Source organism: Dermacentor silvarum, chromosome 3 (genome assembly GCF_013339745.2).
Source record: "Dermacentor silvarum isolate Dsil-2018 chromosome 3, BIME_Dsil_1.4, whole genome shotgun sequence".
Taxonomy (NCBI): domain Eukaryota; kingdom Metazoa; phylum Arthropoda; class Arachnida; order Ixodida; family Ixodidae; genus Dermacentor; species Dermacentor silvarum.
In genome coordinates, this window is record NC_051156.1 from 141,850,135 (window position 1) to 141,867,783 (window position 17,649).

A 17,649-nucleotide genomic window follows, 5' to 3' on the forward strand; every position below is an offset into this window, starting at 1 on the left:
AAGCCAGATGGTCCACTGGCCTTCCGAACCGTTTGTCGAACCGGTTCGAAACAGTTCCTCCAATAAGTTGAGGCTCATTCACACTAGGCCGACACGACACCGATTTTGGTCTGCCGACTGTTGGCGACAGCGTTTTCCTTCCGTTAATCCGTTGGCCACAGCGTGTTTCGCCCTGTATAAACTGCTGTCGCCATCAGTCGGCAGACCAAAATCAGTGTCGTGTCGGCCTAGTGTCAACGAGCCTTTACGGTACGCGTTCGGCTCCAAGATGGCAGAAAAATACTGGTGCGGTTCGGTTCAGCTGTAAATAACGATTGTGCACCGGTTTAGATTCAGCCCCGGTTCGGTTCGACACCCCGATTACAGGTATAAAAAATGTAAATGAGTCTGTCTTTTACCAAACGGACTCCAAGCAACAAACTTATTGCTCCACTTTGCTTAGAAATACTAAAAAAAAAGTATCTGATATTGGAAGGTCATTTTTCTCGAATAACTGTATACGATTCGAAAAGTTCGTAGAACCCTATATAGTGATAATTTTCCCGTGCAGCACAGCACTGATGTAGGAGCCTGCGTAAGCGAAAATATTTATTACAAGGGCTCGTATGCAGGCCTACGTGGGAAAAGGGATTAAATATCTGCCCTGAAGGCTCGCAGCTATCAGGAATTCCCAGAGGGAGCCGATAACAGCCCGGGCGTCCGTGTGTGTGCAGGCCATTCCTCTGCAGTTTCATTGCGACGAGGTCAAACCGTGTGCCACGGTGTCACCACTTCTCCAATGGGGCACCCAAAGAGGATTATAAAGTTAAACTACATTCGTAAATAACGTATCTCGAAATAATGCCGTAAACCTCGCTGCTACCGTAAGCGAAGGTGTGTGAAAAGTCAAGAAACCACACAGAAAAAAAAGGCAGTTTCATCCGAAGGTGAAGTATTGAAAGAAAATGCAGAGCCCTTCCACTACTGTGACGATGGAAGCCAGCGAAGCTGTGATCATGGTGGGTCTGCTATAGTGAATTTATATATTATCATTACTGACTATATTGAGCGTCTTCGGCATGCTCATCAAAGAGCAAGGACACCGGCGTCTTGTTTTAGCCCGACGCGACGGCTAAAGTAGTGCGTTTGCTGCGCCAAGTCCGCCCCATCGGCATCGGCAGCGTATGAGCCACAGCGTTCATAGCCGTGGCAGACTGCACGGCATCGTCAGGATGCTGACGTCAGGATCTTGGAAGATGTGGTTAAACGAGCGTCCGTCTCATAGTGAGTTCAAAGTGTAACTGCTGGTAACAGCGCTAGCGCGATCTCTATACGTCACGAGACAAAGAGGCACAACGATTCACCGGTGGGACGTGCCGCCGCCGAGTATTCGACACTTGTGAAAGAGGCATCGCCGGTGGCGAAGGGTATAACAATGGGCCATCCATCATCCGTTTTGACACCTGTGCTAAGGCACAACTGGTGGGAAACCGCCGCGCACATGGAGCCGAAATTGTTGTATATGCGCCGGTCGGTCTGCGGACGCGATCTCATGGAACCTAGCCCTTAACAACTACGCTGTAAAACAGCAAAGTTAAGCATCACGCTAAACTTTGCTCCTCACACGGTGTTCGAACAATACGCGGAAATGACGTGGCGCGACGTAGTACGCGACACAATGGCTGCTGCGTGCAGCAGGAACAGCACCCTGACAGATGCCAGGCGTCTCACAACGCTGGCCCTATGATGAACGCCGGCGGCGGCGTTATATGGGCGTCACCCCTCTATTATGCACGAGACCGACGGAAAGGAGTTTTGTCGGCGCCTGATTCAAGAATCAGATATATTTAGCTCGACGTTTTGCCCCCATTCCGCTGAACTCGGTGAATGCACCATGTCCAATATTCACCAGCTGCCCAGCAGGAAGGCTAATGTGCGTGCGCAAACAGCGCTCATACTATGCGGCGGAAGGGAGAACGCTGCCCTAGATCCAGCAGAGCCGATCGAAAAGAGCGTGGTGGTGGTAGAAACTTTTATTGCCATTGATGGTGGGGGCGAAGACCCCTACATGGCACTTGGGTGCTCCCTTACTGTGAGGACGCACCCTTACAAAGCGAAGGAGAGCCCTTGGAGCGCAATCCTTCTCATAGCACTGGAGATGATCCAGCACTGGTCTTGAGGGGAAGTGCAGGTCAAAAGAGTCTCCCAGTAAGACTCCGCCACGGTCTGTGATGGGGGATGAGGGAAGGTGGGGCATGTGAGGAGGGTGTGTAGGAAGTCTCCTGGTTTACTGCAAAGTTTGCATGAGGAGGGGAATTGGTCTGGGTATCGTGCATGTAGCAGCAAGGGGTATGGGGCAGTCCGAGTTTGTAGTCGACGCCAGTGTGCGGCCTGCGCTATGGTGAGGGATGGGGCTGGGGGTGTGTATTCCCTTCGTTCGTCCCGGTAGTACGAAAGGATATCACTGAAAGAAAGCAGGCGCTCCCTGGCCCGTAGAGGGGGCTCGACTCCTCCTGCCCGGAATGTAAGACCTCGGGCTAGGGAATGAGCCTCCTCATTGCCAGGGAGGCCGGCATGTGCTGGCGTCCAGATGAGGGTTATGGGGTGCCGGGGCTGCCAGAAGCGTAGTAAGCGAGCAGCGGTGCGGGATATGTAGCCGTTGGCATAGTTGACAATGGCAGATTTGGAGTCAGTGATAATTTTGGTGGCAGATGTAGAGATGAGAGCAAGCGCGATGGCTGCCTCTTCTGCCTCTGTGGTGGAATTGGTGATGATTGAGCTGGAGGTTAGAAGCTTTGCCTGATTGTCGGCTACCGCCAGGGCCATACGGGAGCCTGACGTATACTCTGCTGCGTCCACGTAGACCACATCATGGTCCTCGCTGTACTGTCTGTGGAGGGCCCGAGCCCTTGCTATTCTGCGGTTCCCATCTCGCTCAGGGTGCATGTTCTTGGGGATGGGAGGTATGTTGAGGTTAGAGCGGAGGATAGAAGAAAGGGGGACCCCCTCGGTAGGGTGTGTAATTGCGGTTAGGCTTAATTGGGATAATAGAGCGCGGCCAGCGGCTGAGTTAGATAGACGGGATATTTGTGCCGTAAAGGTGGCTTCTGTGAGTTCCTCAAAGGTGTTGTGGACACCGAGTTTGAGGAGTCGGTCGGTGGATGTGCTGGGGGGAAGGCGTAGAGCCATTTTCGTGCAACTCCGTAGGAGCGCGTTTACCCGGTCTCTCTCCTTCTGTCGGAGGGGTAGGTATGGAAGGGCATATGTGGTGCGGCTTATGATGTAAGCCTGAGTAAGGCGAAGTGCGTTTCGCTCACGTAGGCCAGCCCGGCGGTTCGCTATGCGGCGAATAAGTCGGGTGGTCTGTTGAGCGTGTGTTTGGAGAGTCTTTATGACTTCTCCGTGCGCGCCGTGGGAGTGTAGAACTAGTCCTAGCACGCGGATTTTGGATACTAGTGGGATAGGATGGGTACCTAGCGTAAGGGAGATGGAAGGAATGACTGAATCGTGTTGCTTGGGGCGGTAGAGAAAGAGCTCTGATTTGGAAGGGGAGCATGTCAGGCCGCGCTCCTGTACATATGTGTCGATGGTGTTTAGTGCCAATTGTAGATGTTGTTCTATTTCGGCGTCACTGCCGTGGTTTGCCCAGACAGTGATATCGTCGGCGTAAAGGCTGAAATGAATGTCGGGAATTTGAGCTAGTTGTTGGGGTAAGTGAAGAAGTGCTATGTTGAATAGAATAGGGGAGAGGACGGCTCCCTGGGGCGTACCTCGTGCTTCCAGTGTTATGCCTGGGAGGCGGTGGTCGCCGAAGGTAAGTGTAGCTGTGCGGTGGCTGAGGAAGTCTCGGATGTAGTTGTACATCCTGGCGCCCACTGCCAGGGTTGTAAGGTTCTGTAGGATAGCTGAGTGTGTAACGTTATCGAATGCCTTCGTGAGATCCACACCTAGGATAGCTTTGGTGTCGTAGGTTTGGGAATCTAGAATGTGTTGTTTTAGCTGTAGGAAGACGTCCTGTGTGGAAAGCCCAGGACGAAATCCAAACATACAGGTGGGTATGAGATTGTTGCCTTCTAGGTACTTGCTGAGCCTGGTCTGGAGTACATGCTCCATGAGTTTGCCGACAGAAGAAGTGAGGGAGATCGGTCTGAGGTTAGAGGTGAGCAGAGGTTTCCCAGGTTTGGGTAAGAACACGACTTTGGCTTCTTTCCATTGCGGTGGGAGGGTGCCCTTTTGCCAGCACCCGTTAAAGTATTCGGTAAGGGCGGCAATGGATTGGGCGTCGATATTCCGGAGCGCCTTGTTGTGTACCCCGTCTGGGCCGGGGGCTGAGGACGTGTTAAGTCTCTGGAGTTCAGCCTGAACTTCTGCTTCTGTAATGGGTTGGTCAAGGAGGTCGTTAGCGGGGCCTGTATAGTCGGGGTGTGTTACAGGAGGGTATGTGGGGAAGTACTGATTTCGAAGTTCTTGGAGGAATTCCGGTGGAGGTGTATCGGAAGTATGTATGAGTTTGGTGAGGTTGTGTCTTTGTGTGGTCTTAGATTGAGTGGAGTCTATCAAGTGCCTAAAGAGGTTCCAGGTCTGAGGTAGACTCATATTGCCATCTAGCTTGTTGCATAGTGATTCCCAGTTTTGTCGTGAAAGAGTCGCCGCGTGCGTCTCTATCTCTTTGTTGAGACGGGCGAGGCGGCGTCTAAGTGTTCGGTTCCAGCGCTGCCTTTGCCAGCGTCGTTCTAGGCCTGCTTTAGCTTCCCATAAATGCAGGAGGCGGGAGTCAACTGTGTCGCTTGGGCAGTCCTCTCGTAGGGGACGAGTTACGGATCGAACATCACTTTCTAATTGTTTGGACCAGTCGGTGATGTCCGTGATGGGGACGACGGTGCGGGCTGCTCTACATGATCGGAAAGAGTCCCACTTCGTGAAAGTGGAGCCTCTGGGAGGTCTGCGGGGTAGTTGAGCATTTAAGAGAATTTCGATGATGCTATGATCACTACCCAGATTCTCTTGTGTGTTGCACCATGTGGCGTGAGGGAGGCGATGTGCGAATGTAAGGTCTGGTGTAGTGTCTTTACAGACACTGTTTCCCGTGCGTGTAGGAGAGGTAGGGTCGGTAAGAAGGGAGAGACCGGTCTGTTGCGCTGCTAACCACACCCGACGTCCTTTCGGTGTGTCGTGCTGGTAACCCCAGGCCGTATGCGGGGCGTTAAAGTCTCCTACGACGAGTAAGGGGCACTTGTTTGCTATGCGCTTCGCAAGAGTAAAAAGGCGTTCGAAGTTGCTTTGTAGGCATTTAGGGTGGCTGTATACATTCAAGACGAAGATACTATTCGCTCGAGCGTGTTGTGGCACAAGCTCAATTAGAAGGTGATCAATGTCTTGAATCGCTAGGGAATGGGAGATGGTGGTGATTGAGCGGCTAACTAGAAACGCTACCCGAGTGGGCGGGGGGGATGTGGGTAGAATAGGAGTATAGCCGGGGAGGGTGAGTGGGTTGGAGGGCTCCTGCAGGGCAAGGATGTCGGGTCCTGTAGCGCAGGACAGCAGTTGGTGGACCACATGACGCTTCTGGCCAAAGCCCCGGCAGTTCCACTGCCAGAGAGTAAGATTACGGTTTGGAGCTGCCATCATGCATGAGAGTCGATTGGGGGTTGGGAGTCGTGATAACTGGGGGGTGGGAGTCGTGAGCTGTGGTAGGGATAGGGTTGTCCTGTCCTTCAGCTGCTTTAGGCTTCTTACGTCTACTTGGGGTGGAGTCCAGCTTTGTGAGGCGGGTTGCGTAAGAATTGAGCCGGGACTCAAGATCGCTATAGCGGTCAGAAAACCCTTGGGTTAGCACGTCGAATCGGTGATTAAGAGCAGCATTGTCTTGTGTTATGTTAATAACCGCGTCTTTGAGGGTTGCACATTCCTGGTTGATGTGAGTGACAGCGTCCTGCAATTTTGCCTCAAAGCGAGCAGCAAAGGACTCAAGCAGGGTTGGAATGTCGTCTAGTGAGAGGGGGGTGGAGGGAGGTGGCGTTGTGCATGTGGTTGAATTTGTAGAGGGTTCCGTGTCAGCCTCCATTGCTAGCGAATCAGGAGAGGAAGTAGGGTTGGAGTGGCTGGGCAAGGTATGGTCGTTGGGTGGGTTAAGGGGAGGAGGTTGAGGTGCGGTTGGAGCGGGGGTAGGTGAAATGGGAGATCCAGTGGCAAGAGCACTTATCTGGGCTTCCAGTTTGGCGATGCATTGTCGAAGAGCGGCGGCTTCTGCTCGGGCTGCTGTAGCTTCTGCTTTGGCTGCCGCTGCCTCCTCCTGGGATTTCGCCAGGGCGTGTTGTAAACTGGGATTCACTGTCATGGATGTCGTGTGCTTGTGAGAAGAAAGGGGCGTGTTCCAGGCTTGTTTCAATGGCTCTGTCCAGGCTTGCTTGTGTTGGTTGGGCTGGGTGGGTCCGGATGACAATTGGGGAAAACTGTCCCTGGGTGGGACCGATTCCTGCTGCTGCGTTTCTGGGTGGCTTGGCTGTTTCCTTGGCTGGTGAAGGTTTCGTCCCTTGCACGATCCCGTGCCGGTAAGATGAGGGCCCTCACACAGAATGCATTTGGGCGTACAAGGAGGGTCTTGTTGCGAATGCTGTGTTCCACAGCGGGGGCAAAGATTGGTCTTGGGGCTTGGGCATACGTCGTGACGGTGACCCGGCTGTCTGCAATTGGTACAGGCATCCGGACTGCCGCGGTATAGGGTGCAGCGGTGGATGGCTCCCATGTACTTGATGGAGTGCGGGACTGCGTTTGCGTCGAAGGTGATTAGGATGGAGTGCGTCTTTCCCATGCGTCGGGCTGCTAGTATGGTGTACTCCGGATTTCTTCTGACCAAGTCTTGGTAGAGTTGCGTTGGGGTCTCGTCGTCATAGGCGTTTGTGATGACTCCTCTGGTAGCCCCCGGTGGGGGTGCCACGTAAGCCGTGCAAGGGTAGGTTTGGTCTCCAATTGCGAGGGAGGTTAGCGTCTTGAGAGTCTCGGCTGTTGGGGAGTGTGTTGTTGCCATGGTGAAAGTATTGTTGGTCGGGTGGGTGCGCAGGCAGAAGTCGTCCGGTAGAGGGATTCGGAGCTGGGTCTGCACTGCTTTCGTAAGTCGAGGTGTTGGGACGTCTAGAAGTCGTAGTTCACCTCGCGGGCGAACGACCACTCGAATAGCGTTGGGTGGGAGTGGTGGCAGCTGCTTGCTACGCTGCACTGTGAGGCGCGTCTCCTTGGTCGCAGGTGGTAGGCGGGCCGGCGTCTTGCCGCTGCGGGTGGCGGCTGTTGCGTCGTGCGCCGCGTTCCTGGCGTTCGGGTTAGCTGCCTCGGAGGTAGCGTTGCCGGAGTGGTGAGGTGGTTTCGGCGAACTGGCTGGTCGGGAGGCGTAGGCTTTATACAGCACTGGTGTCCAATCGTCTGACTGGAGCTCTTGTGCGGTTATGGTGTGGCCTTCAACCGTTACATCCATCATAATGGCTGGCGTTGCCGGCGGTGCCGGCGGAGAGGTAGAGTCCGGGTGAGGCTTAACTGGGCAGCTGAGCGTCTCGGTCCGATAATCGTTCTCAGCACAAAAAAGGTCGGATTTCACCCGGAATGGGCGGTTTCCCTGTCTTCCTTAGGCACTTATGTCGCTTCTCGAGCAGATTAGTGGCCGTAGGAGAGATTGGGTAGGAGCAGCACGTACCGTTTGCCGGAGCCGACGTTGCAGGCATCCGCTCGCGTTGGCCCCTACGCGGCGTCTCCCGCGGCGTTGGTGACTGTTGCCGGAGCCTCTGATATAAATAGGCACTTGGTGCCTGCAGCTGAAACGTCGCCTCCCTTCCCTCCCCTCCCCCCCTCCCCCCACGGCCTCTTCGCTGCATCGGAAGAAGGCAGCGTTTGCTCTACATATATGGTGATTGTAAGGAGGAAAGAGAACGCCTACTTCTGCAGCCCTTAAGGAAGCACGGCGCAGAACGCGCGTTTGTTCTCCGCCGTGCGTTCACTCCCCGTGAAAGAGCGCGTCCCTCGCGCCCTTTCACTTGCACATACAGCGTTCGGCGGCGCGCGGCGACGATTTCATCTCCATTGACGTCATACGGAACCTCACGGCGACGGCGACGGCGACGCCGACGGCAGAAATCTGCTTTTGAGTGTCCATATAATTGCTATCGCAATAAAAGATCGCGTCTTACAGCTGACACAAGGAAGCTCTTTTTTTTTTCTCTGTCCCCTTGTTTTCCTTCATAACAACGACGATACTCCTTGCATTCACATCCTGCCGGCGTGCAGAACGCCGGTGTAAGCTACCTATAGGTAATAACAAACAACTCGGGTGAAATTATTCGCTGTGGAAACACAAGGGAGACAGAGAAAGGGTGGTAAAGGTAAGGGAACGTCAGCCAGTAGACGAGCGTCCGGTTTGAAACCCTACATTCAGGGTTAGGGAAGGGAAGAATAGAAAGATAGAAAGAGGGAGAGAGTGAACACTGCTTGCAAGCGGGAGGATGCACACGAGGACTATTAACCATCACTGAGGCCTGCGCACTTCAAAAAGCTGCACTATATAGCACGCATATGAAATTTAGCGCCAGCGAGGGATGTGGCCACAGTCCGAGAACTTGTGTCTCAGATATTTTTTTGGAGTCCAGCCGCTTTAGTGGCGGTCTGATACACAGTTGCGCTGGACGTCTTATTGAGGGCAGGCGCACAAAAATAACGTTCCAAGGTTTTTTTTTTTTTTCAGATCCGCAAGAACCGCACGTTGGTTTATCGGCCATTTCTATAATACTGCAACAATAGGACTATGTTCGTAAATGCCACTCCCAGCCCTAGGTGGTAAAGTAATGTTGCAGAGCTCCGAAAGAAACTTGTGGGCGCTTACAGCCATAACAAAGGGTCCAGGGTACGCATCCGGAACTTCTAGATGCTCAAAGTCGAGTAAGGATGTGTCGTTGTGCGAGCAGCAACAGAGGACTACACACAAACTCAAACTCTAGGTACGAAATTGTTCACCTTAGGGCGTGGTGGGTTTATCAGTGTAACAAAAAGTGTCGGATGCACGTTCAGAGAGGAAAAAAAAACTAAGAAAATCTAGTTCGCGCTTCTTTCTTTGGTTATAAAAGTAAAACAAAATTATTTTCGTAAGAAGAATCCCGTCACGTTTACTGTACATCTTCTGGAGTACGGAGGCAAACAGACGACAGCGCACCTTTTGTGTCATTGTCGACGTTCCGATGCACAAAGACGTTCCAATGCTGTCGACGTGCCTCAGCACCATGCTCGACAAGAGTGACAACCGTCCTCTTATGGAAGCCAGAATTCTTGGACCCTGGTCCCAGCCGACGTCGACCCGAACTGCTTTGAAAGCGCTAGTGTGTTTTTAAAAGGAAACTGGACTCATTGAAAAACTATAAAATGTGTGAACTGGTGGGCTCCTTTTTTTTAATCTTTTCTAGTTTTTTTTTTTTTTTTTTTTTTGCCCTTGCCCCATCCCCCTGTGCAGAGTAGCCAACCGGGCACTTTATCTGGTTAACCTCTCTGCCTTTCACTTCGTTTTTCTTCCTCCTCCTTCTTGAGTAAAGGAACAACTACGCGAAAGTTGAACCGGGAGGAATGCTTCATTAAGGTTCTTTCATCGCTAGCAGCAACTTTCTGCTTTGACAGCTCGGTCATTAGAGGTATAATAAAATTTAGTTGCTTTTTTTTAAGAAAACAATCGCACAGTGCTAAAACTCCAGTGACACCTGCCAGACAATGTCCTCCATCATTTCATTATTTGTGCGAGCTCTTCTTTATAACAGTATGTGTGCGGGCTTGTTACCTTCATGCGCAAGTTGGGACCATAGAGGTAGTAGAGCAGAAAGACGGCTGCAAGAAAATAAGGATCTTCAACTAAACCTTTGAAGTTTATCCAGGTGGCTCGTTCATAGGTTCCACTTGGTATCAATGCGATGAACAAAAAAATGACACTCGCAAGTGGTTCAGTGCTTTTTCATGTCTCTTCTTTTATAGAAATTATCCATGCTGTGAAGCTAGCCCAACTTTAACAACTTTCTGCACTCTGCTGCATTGCTGCCTCTGAAGCCATGTTATTTCGTTGCTGACAATTTCACGCTGTCAACTTTCACTTCGCCTGCCCACCAGCTGTCGGCTGAGCGTATAGCTACACGTTTGTAAGGGTCGGTTGGGGACAATTCATCACGCAAGTCGTAACGTCGACCTGCTTCTTTCCATTTGCTCATACTGGCGATTTCACAACCACAACACTTAGCCCTAACGAATCACAGCTGTGGAAAGAACTGTTGCTTTAAAAAGAAATGAAAACGACCTCTTTTTAAACCTCCCTAATCAATCTTGTGAAACGAGGAGGTACGCGGCCGAACCTTTATTCAGCCCCACAGGCACTATATTGATTTTTGACAGTTATTTCTCCGTGAGCCTTTTTCGGGGCGCCTATTTTCAGCATTCTGATTCTCAATCTTCGTGTTCATTCGCTTCGTCGTAGTTACTTTTTATACGCATTTGCGTTCGCCATCTGCTCCGCAACGGTGGCTCCGTATACTCAATCCACAAATATTTGTGGCTAGGAATCGATTTCATGCGGCACATCATTTCTACCAATAAAAGACGATCTTGATTCGCAGTCGTCTTCCCGTATAAGTAAGCTTCAAGCATTTCTTTGTCGCCTGTCTCGTCGTTTAATTCAAACGTAAAGCGCACGATCGAAGGTCATAAAAGAAGGGCAATTTATACAGTCATAAAAGAAGGGCACTCGATTGTCCGTGGTTGATCAAAAATCGAAGCTTGAGACGCAGGATGTCACGGTGTTTGTTTAAAAGGCTACTGAATTATACTTTTCTTCAGCGCGAAGATTCACGCGGCGAATAAAGCCTCGGCTGGAGATTAAATTTCTTCGAGCGAATAATCGTGTACCGAGCGCTTAAGGGGGCTCGAATAATCTCAAATCTGCATGTCGGATGATTATTCAAGACTCCCTTGCAGCATATTTTATTCGTGACATTTCAATTTGGCTGAAGCTGGTATGGGTTACTGTGCTTCTGCCTGACATTATGAGACGACCGTCTCTCGTTATGCTTTACGCAAGGCCACTGCCTCGCCGGCGAATATTTGACGATGCACTTTATTCTGTTGTAATTAACAAGCGAGCCGTGATGCTAAGTTTAAAGTTATCGAAGAAGGCGCGGAAAAAGTCATTTCGTCGCACATGGTCTTGAAGAAGGACTGGTTGACGTCGGTATTGGCGCCGGCAACTCCTCTTCGAAAGGCAAGCGAAACTAAATGAAAAAAGAAAAACAAACGTATTCACGCATATCAACGTACCTAACAAGATACATAACAACTTATAACAAAATCAAACGTTAACTACACACAAGCGACCACAACGGTCATTCTGTGAGCCCCATGATAAAAATGCATAGGGACTGCGAAACAACTTCGATCGAAAAGATTGATTATGCCAGAATTCGCAGCTGTTGCGTGTTCAAGAAGTGCTGTTTTTTTTTTTCTGCAGTACTTAAACCCTCACTCATTCGCAATATACAGACACGTGTGCAAGTCCGTTCTTGGTTTTACTGTACTCTCTCTGCATGATAGATACGTATTGCCGTTTCACCGATAAAGTTTTGTCTTGCGTGCGCTTGTCTCCTATACATGTGTTTATCATGTTTCTAATTATTCTCGCAATGTAGAACGCCTTCACGGTGCTCAACTACTCGGTAATATGCAAAAGATGGGCATCACAATTTATGACGCCATGGGAAGAAGTTCATGCCTAAGTCGAATGTTTTCTTCTTCGCAATCGATGAAAGGCCATACTGATATAACGGTTATATTTCTCAGATTTCTCATCTACCCTATGATGATATGGATATGATCCATTGATCCATTATCAATGCCAAAGCCAGCCTGTTCTCTTGGTTGAGCGAAATCAATGTTGTCGAAATTACCTCACTGAATAACTTTGCGAAAGCGAGCTAGTGAGCTTAAATTATTCATTTCTTCAACGCATTCCTTATTATGTATTAATATTGTAAAGGTAATTTACAATATTAATACATGTTTTTTTCTAATACAAACTCTTGTTTGTCGTGCCGCGTGATGAGGAAAAGGACGCAAGAAAAGCAGTCGAACTTGTGATACAAAATGCAAACTACATAATTTTAAAAAGCCAAACTACACCCGGACAGAACCTTAAGGCACGTGACACACATAATATGCTAAAAGAACTAAGGTTGCTATGAGTTCGAGAAACACAGCTCGAAACAGCTCAGAGTACGTGGACAGGAGACGAGAGGTTGCCGGAGGGAGGGGCGATGACGTGACGACATCGGACACGCCTCGATGTTGGATGGTGAGGAGATGGCTCTTGCTTAACCAGGGACGACCGCTCAGCAGTCAGCCTGCACCCGAGCCGCAATACACGGTGCAGGAATGGTCAGTCTGCCCAGCGGACAGCTTGCGCGCGAGCCGCAGTGCTCGGCACATATGCGGCCATTAGCCAGACCACGAACGGTGCTCCGCCGAACAGCTGACCAAGGAGACGCCTTGCCCGGGATCCGCAATGCTCGCGGCAAGTGGTAGCACAGCAGGCCAAGCCACGCTCCGAGCTGCGGTACTCGCGCTGGCGAACGCCTTGGCCAAGGGCAACGGTCGGGCGGCAGCTCCACGGACGGCCGCGTTCCTTGGAGCCTTGATTGTCGGCGTCCGAGACGTCGGCCTGCTGTCTTCCGTCTCCCGCTGACTAGGCGCGTGTCTCGCCACGAGGCATTTCGCCACGTGCTCGCCATACGTGGCCCAATCGTGGCACGACGCACCTTCGGAATACCACTGGGTCATCGCTGATTTGGCGGGATCACTCATATGCGTGATCTACTCGCGAAAGAACGCGTGCACACTTCGTCGTCGTCGGCGTCGTTTTCTTTCATTCATCACAAACATGATGTTGGAATTCTTACAAGTCTCTCGTGCACTTGAATTCACGAGTCTTTGTGAATAAAGGGTTGCAAGTTTTTTTTTCGATTACAATTAATCTTTTTTATCAAATCGACTGTTAATCTCTCTTTTCTTGCCACTTTTTCCCCTGTGCGTATCTTGCAATGACCATCTAAACTTAACTGCAGTTCATTGAAACTGGAGATAGCTTACTTCCGTTTCGCTTCCTCTTATGAGTTTTCGGTTTCTCTTCTGTCTAACGCAGGTACCGCCGACCGAAACCTTTTCCAAGGCAGACGGTGAGAGTAATGTACAGTACGCTACAAGGGCAACATGAGAGACTCGGGAACAGAAAAATACAGCACTGCGTCGCCCGTGCGACGACTCGACCCCCTGCAAAGCTGTAGACTGCAATCATGGATGTTTTGCAGTGCCAACTTTGAACATGTGCAATGTGCATACTCTGCAGGTGTCGCGTGTATGTGTAGCATGAGTTTCCTATAAGAAACGTCCAAGCGGTTTAGTCAACAAGGTTATCTCTTTCTTGTCCACACTACGTCGGCTTATATGTTATTGTAGGACACTAATATACTCCCACCGCACTTTTTCGCCACTTTATCTGGTTTCCTCCTTTTTTTTTCAATAGGCATGCGAGAAAGATTTCCTCTTTCTGACTCAATGGTTCGTTATTAAGCCTGAGGCCCACTTCTGTAACAGCTTGTGTTGTTAGCTATCAAACCTGGAAATATTTAACGGGATGTGAACGACTGGATCGGCTCTAAACAAACGCTGCCGCTTTTTTTCTGGCTTAGCTATCGAAACTGTGATCGTGAAGGCTCACACGAAAAAGTTGTTCGAGTCAATGATAATGAAAAGTAACCTGACTGCAATTTAAAAAAAACATAATGATCACGTTATATAATCACAGTTCATGAGCAATCGCTTATTGCTTCTCTTAGTATACACAGTGATTGACGACGATGTGCTGAGCGTAATATCAGTTTCGTGAATGTTCGAATGAATAGAAGCACGAATCTCGAGCAAGTCGGAAGTTTAAAACTTATGTTTATGAATGCGTTGACTCTTTGAAGTCTTTCACAACGCTGGCGCTGGCGATTCTTCCTGGTAATTAATTGCAGGGGAACAGTTTGAATGCTTCAATACAACAATTCCTCATCGATATATGTGAAACAGCTGTGCATAACGCTGGTCAGAATAGCGGTACTGTTGGCGGGGCCTAACATGGTCTTCTGTTGAAAATCGAACGTTCTTGAATACGTGCGTGAAATATGGCATTATGTACCGCTGGTGACTAAAGCTAGTTTGAAACTGCGAACAAAATATTATAAAACTGCAAGGCTTCATTGAACGTAATAAAAATTTATCTTAGAGCAAATGGCAATGCTTGATGGCGTTTGTTGGCCAAATAGATTGATTCAGGCATGGTAAACATGTGCAAATATTACAAAAGTGTGCTTCTTTTTTCACAATCATTCAAAAAGGGCAACGTGCGCTGCGTCCAAAATAGACATATCAGTCGAAGAAGAAAAGCTCAAGTTGTAAGCCCATCGTGATAAAATTCGTCTGCAAGTGCCAGGCTCAGGGAATTCAGTCCTCACTGTGTTCAACCCCGTGTGCTACTGTGATTTCTGTTCGATATTGTGGTCATCCTTGATATGCCTTTCCAGAACGCAAGAAATGTGCTGTAACCGCCAGCGAACTTAAGTAAGCTTCGTTCATGTGACTTCCTCGTGTGACAGTTGACAACGAGCGACGTGGCACCAGTCATAATTTTCGAGTATGTCACCTCGTCCAGAGAACAGCCCACAATTTGACGTACGTGATTAAATCGCAGTGTATGCCCATCGACGTTGAAGTGGAACCGAAACAACCAAAGTGAATCGGAGCTACGACATACCGCGTTGTGAACTATCCCCACAGTGCTCCTTTCACGAACATTGCGCGCAATCCAGTTAACTAACACGAGCATGAGTTACCCTTCTTACAAAATGCAACATTACTAACGCTTGCAGTGTTAGGCCAGTTGAATCAATGGGATCTCGCGTTAGCTACGCCAAGAACTCAAGATACCAGCTCAACTGCGCCGCATTTTGTTGAAGATCGCGAGACTCGGCGTAAAACGTGCGACCCGTTTCTGTCCTTCACGTGGTTGTTCGGCACGACATGACCTCGACATGACCTCAAGCCGGACTCATGGCGGAGGCCATTCAACTTCTCCTCCTGTCCCCGCTGTCGACGTTCTCCGTGCTGGTGTGGCTGGCAGCGCTGCTACTGCACGCGCTGTCGCCACGCCTCGAGCCCCGCGGTTCAAGACCGCGGCTCGTCGCTCGTGAGTCGGACTTCTCGCGGTTCCTGGCCACGGCTATTCCCGCGCTGACGCAAGCCTACGCGCCGCCGCCTTGGGCACGGCACCCGACCATCCAGTCACTGCTGGCGGCTACCGTGTTGCGGCGTTCCACGGAGGTGCCCTTTTTCAGGTGAGCCGCTGCAGTCGTCATGAGCCTTTGTCACAACCCATGGCGTATCTCTAAAGCTATCAATTATGTTTCTCATATCTTTCCAGGTGTAGAAGTACTATGTTGTGGAATATAGCTGTTTTATACTGAACAAGCAATGTACTGGGCAGATTTCACCAAGAGAGATCCTAGGTGTAAAAAAGTCTTGCTGGTCGAAGTACTGACGTCAAGCTGGTATTCCCGGCGTTTCGGTTGGCGAGCCACGCCTTTTCAGAATTATGAACATCCTTACCCCCTCTGCTCCCTTGCCGGCATCCTCATTTTATTGCATGACGTCACACGGTCTACTCCTGTGAAGTCAATAATCCAAGTACTTAGGAGTTTGTTTCCAATAAAACCTCAGTGATCTCGCTCTCTGTGACCGGAGTTAGATGATTACTCACCCAATAAAAAATGTCATAAAAGTCCGGAAATGTCTTTTTCTGGAGCAGATGTTTCTCCTTGTTTCTGTCTTTAATCTCGTTCCAACTGATTGATATTTGTAGGAGAAGTGAGTGGGTCAACCGACTCACTTGAGACGGCTTTATAATTTCCGCTTCTGCGTACTGTCGGACTATCTTATGCGTTATTGGTCTAGGCGTGGTCACCGCCTTCACTATGACCAAGGCTCGAATGGTTGACTGACGCTGACAATCGAAAAAAATGGTGAATGTCTACTGGGATTGCGAGAGGCATGAAAAAGAAGGTGCCACCTGGATAAAAAGTACGGTTCGAGAGGTGGATGAAGAGGCATGGAGCGTTACAAATGGAGCACACCAATAAGCACGCAAAAGCAGCACATGCTATGAATGAGATTAGGTGTGTCAAACAAAAGAGCTAACGAACACAGGTGCAAAGTGAAGGTGGGTGAGGAGACGCGTTGTGCTGTAGGTGTATTACGAATGAAATAGTACAGCCTGTTAGAAGCCCTGCCGGGATTGAAGCTCAGTCTCCTAGAGGTGGCGAGCAGAAAGTCCTAGCACAATCGGGGTCTAGTATGAATGCCGTACGAATCAAACGGAACGAAGCGCGTATCACGCTTTTCTTTTTTTTGTAACTAGCCTTTTTGTCATCCTATTACTACCTAATGAAATCGGTGGAGCATTCCTGTTATTATTTTTCATTTGTCACGTTTGAGATATCCTGTTGCAACTAAGCTGTCAGAAGCCTTGTTCCTCCATAATTTTCCGAGATGTCCGCTTTCTTTTTGAAAAAAATACTTGCCACGTTAAAAATTATGGACTGACCGCAAGGGGGCCAACCCAGCGGACTTGCTCTACATGTGCTCCCGTTCCAACGTGAAAACGTGAGATTCCCGAGGATTGTCACCTTGAAACACCAGAACGTTTGCATCAACCAACGCAGCTCGAGAAGCAGCATCCAGAGAGGCTACCTGCAACTCCATGAGTCAATTTCTCACGGATTTATTTTTCCTGCAAGTATAGTAAAGCGGCGCCCACCGAGCTAGGCCTACTGAGGTTCACCAAGCTCCGTTCCCCGAGGCCACGTGCCTCGCACCTTGCGCCTCGGCCGGGCGCCTCGTGCCCGTGTCCAAGAGAGAGGGTAGTTGTGAAGAGGAAGAGCCGCTACTTTCTTTCTCTGCACAACCACTCTTTCTCTAGGGCACGCGCACGAGGCGCGTGGCCGAGGAGCAAGGCGCGAGGCACCAAGCTCCGTTCCCCGAGGCCACCTGCCTCGCGCCTTGCTCCTCGGCCAGGCGCCTCGTGCCCATGTCCAAGAGAGAGAGGGTAGTTGTGAAGAGGAAGAGCCGCTACTTACTTCCTCTTCACAACCACTCTTTCTCTAGGGCACGCGCACGAGGCGCGTGGCCGAGGAGCAAGGCGCGAGGCACGTGGCCTCGGGGAATGGAGCTTGGTGAACCTCAGTAGGCCTAGCATCAGAGCGGAGCTTCGTATCTCGTGACCCACGTGCGTGCCCGTCCTCACCACCCTACGATGGCTTAGCGAACGCATGCAACAATGGAAGCAACTGTACATAGAGGAAACAAGCAAGAGAGGGAAGAAATATGAATATGGAAACAGACTTCGATGCAAACAGTGGACGAATGATCGGGATTCAGAACATCTGACAGAATGTAGGGAGGTGGAAAAAAAGCCAGCAAAGTAGGATAGCACTGGAGCGCGCGCAAGTCAGACATGCAATGAACAACCTGGAAGCCAAGCAGAAAAGTGTAACGCGCAAGACTTAAGGAAACACGCCA

The 17,649-nt window shown here is 50.1% G+C and overlaps 1 protein-coding gene across 1 annotated transcript in view; it reads left to right on the top strand.

Annotated features, from left to right (window-relative positions):
- LOC119445854 (protein ABHD15-like) overlaps positions 1-17,649 on the top strand; it is a 209,707-nt gene that overhangs the window by 167,818 nt on the left and 24,240 nt on the right. Inside the window, 1 exon segment of the mRNA XM_037710158.2 lies at positions 13,178-15,410. Within this exon segment, the coding sequence (XP_037566086.1) occupies positions 15,127-15,410 (284 nt within the window). The 5' untranslated portion in view covers positions 13,178-15,126.